General features: G+C 29.3%; 1 protein-coding gene across 1 annotated transcript; it reads right to left on the reverse strand.

The window, feature by feature from the left end:
- Positions 1–1748: 1748 nt before the first annotated feature.
- On the reverse strand, positions 1749–4426 carry EIN_191540 (protein serine/threonine kinase, putative; the record flags this gene model as incomplete). Its single annotated transcript, XM_004261084.1, has 4 exons — positions 1749–1934; positions 2030–2942; positions 3004–4301; positions 4394–4426. 4 exons carry the CDS (start codon positions 4424–4426, stop codon positions 1749–1751), a joined length of 2430 nt encoding a protein of 809 aa, XP_004261132.1.
- Position 4427: the final 1 nt, after the last annotated feature.

Genomic DNA, 4427 nt, shown 5'->3' on the forward strand with positions numbered 1-4427 from the left:
TTTCAAAATAGTCTTTTCTGGAAGTTTTAAGTCGCTTATCAAACTCATCAAAACAACTCTTCACCTTAAAATTCCCAGTACAGTCAAAGTCGTGTTTGAAGTGAGTTGTGACAAATTTAAAGTTAAAGACAATGGTAATGGGATCTTTTCATCCAAAAAGGTATGTCATTTGTTACCTTCAAATTTTGGACTTTTTGTGCGATGGGATTGTTGTGATTTTGTTTTATCACAAAAGTACAAAACAGACTTTTTCGACTTTCAATTTCATCAAAAAGAATTTGTTAAATTGTATTATGGGAACCCAGTCAAATTTATTGAAAATGGAAATTATTCGAATTATGAAGGTGTTATATCAGCACAAATAATTAATACACAAGTTGTACTTCCTGAAAGTGTCGAATTTGTTGAACTGTTTGGCGATTTAGCAGACATCAAAAACATCAAAAATCTTCCTCGTTTGGTTCAAATCACAAAATACGGAAACACACAAACACCACTTTCACTGTTAGACAAACTTTCATTCAAAAATTTTCAACCACAAAATTTGTGGTTTTTGGCCGTTTTGTTTTTTCCTGTTTTTTCTCTTGTGAAATTTGTGTTTTTGACTTTTTGGAGTAATTTGAATGCAGCAATTTTGTCGTCTAAAATTGAAACTGTTTTTTTAATAGAGATTATGATGTACATTGTTGTCATTTGTTTATTTGGATATGTACTTTATACACTGTACACTGGTAATTCTTCGAAAGAAGAAATAATTGTTTCCTTTGTTTTGGACCTTTTAGTTTTGTGGCTTTTTGTCGTGTTTTTTACCACACAAAAATATGTGATAGACAAAGTTGTTATTTCAATGTTTTCGCTGTCATTTTCATTGCTTTGTTTTTCACTTGCAAAATATTTGGCTTTTATTCTGAATGGAAAAATATTTCATATGGACGAAATAATGTTCTATATTACCAAATCCAAATATGTCGCAGCACTATTTTGGAATTTTTCTGAACTTTACGAAGTGTTGACAACATTTGTGTTATTTGTGTTTTCTTTCTCTATATTTTGCATTGAAATGATAAGATACACATATTTTATTAATATGTTTATATTATTAGTACCAATTTTAATAACTATTGTTATGATGTTAACAGGAATTTTACATTGTTTTATTTGGTATTTTGATGATTATTAAATTGTGTTGATATTTTTGGGTTTTTAGTTTTTTGAATAAAATTTAAATTAAAGTCAGTTTGTAAACACTGTTTGATATATTTTAAATATTAAAAAATCTAAAATTTCGGAAAGCCAATATATCAATTTATTCTATTGTTTTAAGTTTTTTATTTCATTTTGTGCAAACCATTTTCATTGAAATTATTATTATCTTTGGCCATCAGATAGCGTTCAGACTAATTCTACTAATATTTGTTTAAATATTTGGTATATATCAATTCACTTTTAATGAATTATTTATATTTCCGACCCAACTTAAAAAACACAACAACTATAAAATAATAAAAAACAATAAAAATCTATATTCACTTTATAATACGGTTTTGTTTATAAATTAACATGTTTTTATTGGTATATTTATGTTTTTATTCTTATTTTAAACATATTTCATGTTATACACATGATAAACTTTGAAAATTTATGTAAAGAAATTTATAAACAAAAAATTTCCGATTTTTAATCATCATATATTTTGTTTAATGATATTTAAAGTGTCATTAATAATCATATTTGAAATTCAAATACAATCATAAAGTCGTTATTATATTTTCAAGTTGTTCTATAACCGTTTGAACGTTCAATCGTTGTTGAGGATCAGAACACCACATTTTAGTAACAACCATATAAAGGTCGTTATTCATGTCTGATGGTTTAACTAGTCTTTTACCATTGACAACAAAATCGACAATATCCCATGCATACTTAAATTGATTCTTAGGGTAAGGTTCTCTCCATACTACACATTCATACATCGTAATAGCAAATGAAAACACATCTGCTGGTTTTTGTATTTCTGTTTATCCAACACTTCAGGCGCCATATACTTTGGTGTTCCGATACCCTTTGTGAATGTCATGTTTGTCATCATCATATTAACGTTCCTTGCACTTCCAAAATCAGTCAATTTAGCGTTGACTTTGCTGTTGTTATCAAGTGAGACAACAAGAATGTTGTCTGGTTTAACATCTCTGTGTAATATCCCATTCTCATGCAAATAAGAAATTCCATTTGCTGCGTCGAGTAGCATTTTAACACGCATTTTCATATCAATTTCTTCTGGTTGTCTTTTTACGATCAAGTCTTGTAAACTCCCAAATGCTGCATATTCAGTGACCATACACAATTTGTTTGGTATAAACACGGCACCATAAAAGTGCACAATATATTCACTCCTAAACTTGTCTAACATAGATACCTCGTTATTAAATTCATCCATAAACGCGTTGTCTTTTATGACTGTTTTCATCTTTTTGATAGCAACGTCATTTCCTCTAAAAGTGCCTTTATACACAATTCCAAACGAACCTTGCCCAAGTTTCTTGTCTTCTGTCAATTCATCGTAATCAATTCGAGTGGATTGTTCTGTAGTACCAATAACATGTATTTCATTGAATTTTTCTTCATTTGTTTTGAGACATTTAGAAATTATTTGGAGTGAATTATCAATTTTACAAGTGCAATGTGGTGTTAAATAAATTGAAAATTCACAAGCATACCCACTTTTAAGAATCACAATCTCGGGATCAACTCTGATATCAAATTTATCTGAATTAGATAAAACGGTAAATTGAATTTTGACCAAATTTTTGTTTGTGTTGCCAACACAAAACAACTGACGACTTTCATTTGTAACTGAAATTTCTTCACAATCAGAATTGTAATCTATTTTTTTTAGAAGAAACACAAATTCCATTTTGAAGTAAAGTAAAATGAATATTCGACTTTTTCATTTTAAAAAGTGTTGTGGTCTTTTCTAATTTTTTTGTATGAGAAATTTCCAACACTTTCTTTGTGATGATAATTATAATAACAGCAACTAATATCACCACCAATATCACAATAAGAACGGCTATCAAAATGACCCACCACACAACTTGTGATTCGCATGACATCCCATCACTGCTTGGAACAGACCAAAATGCACATTTGGAGCATTTTGAATCGGTTATTTCATTGCATTTTGTTATTTGTGAAAGACCAACACAACTGGAATTTGAAGACAAAACACGATATGACTCACACGAAGTGCATCTGTTGCTTGTCAATGAACACGTTTTACAACTGTCATCACACTTTTGACATTCATTTGAGTTGATTGTTAAATAGCCAGTCTGACACTTCGAACACCCGTTTTGTGTCACTTCAACATCACACCCATCAATGGAACTTTGTGGTTTGCATTCACCACTGTTGGTCTTGTAATTTGTTGCATTACAAGTCAAACAAGTGTCTCTGTTGTTACACGTTGAACACTTCTCATTACACTTAAAACAGTCAAGACCGAGCCGATAATATCCATCTTGACAAACAACACATCCACTTTTAAATGATGCAAATTGATAACATCTTTTTTTCAACTCTTCGTTTGTTCGACATTCATAATTTGTCAAAAACTTTCCATTATGACAACTGAGACATTGTGTTCCTTTTTTGTAACAAGTTAAGCAATTGTCATCACATTGTTCACAAGTATTTGTTTGTTCGTCGAAGTAAAACGAATCATTGCATCTCTGGCACCCAAAACTATTTTGTTCAATACATTTATTATTATTATTTGTTTCACACTTGTTTTGTGAAAGAATATAATTCGAATCACATTCAACACATTTCGCATTAATAATATACAAGCAATTAGAAATTGTATTTGTATGTTTACCATTTTCATCATTAAAATTATAATTTATTATTTCACATTTCCCACTTGAAATCATTTCAGTGTTGAATTCACATTTTGTTGGTTTACCATTTTCACAATAAACTGAATTGTCATATTTCAAACTACATTTTTCACAACTGTTTAAATCTGAATTGACATAATACCCATATTGGCACGAAATAATATTTGAACCTTTTGTTATTATAATTGGTTCTACCGTTACAATACATGATCCATTAACATTTAACACATTGGAATTTACATTGTTACATATTTTACATTTTCCATCATGTTGAAAAACAATACAATTTGTTATTTTTTCACATGTTCTTTTATTTAATGTATATCCAAGTGCACATTTAAAACATCTGTTATTTTTTGCTAATATACATTTTTCTATGAGTTGACATCTTCCATCAACCAACTGGGTGTTAGTTATACAGTGAATACACGTGTTTTTATTATTTGGGCAAAAATCACAATTAATATCATCACAATCTGTTGGATCTTCACAACTTTGTGTTGTTTTATTATAAATCCAGTGTACATC

This window comes from Entamoeba invadens (assembly GCF_000330505.1).
Source record: "Entamoeba invadens IP1 unplaced genomic scaffold scaff_1105074724889, whole genome shotgun sequence".
Classification (NCBI taxonomy): Eukaryota; Evosea; order Mastigamoebida; family Endamoebidae; genus Entamoeba; species Entamoeba invadens.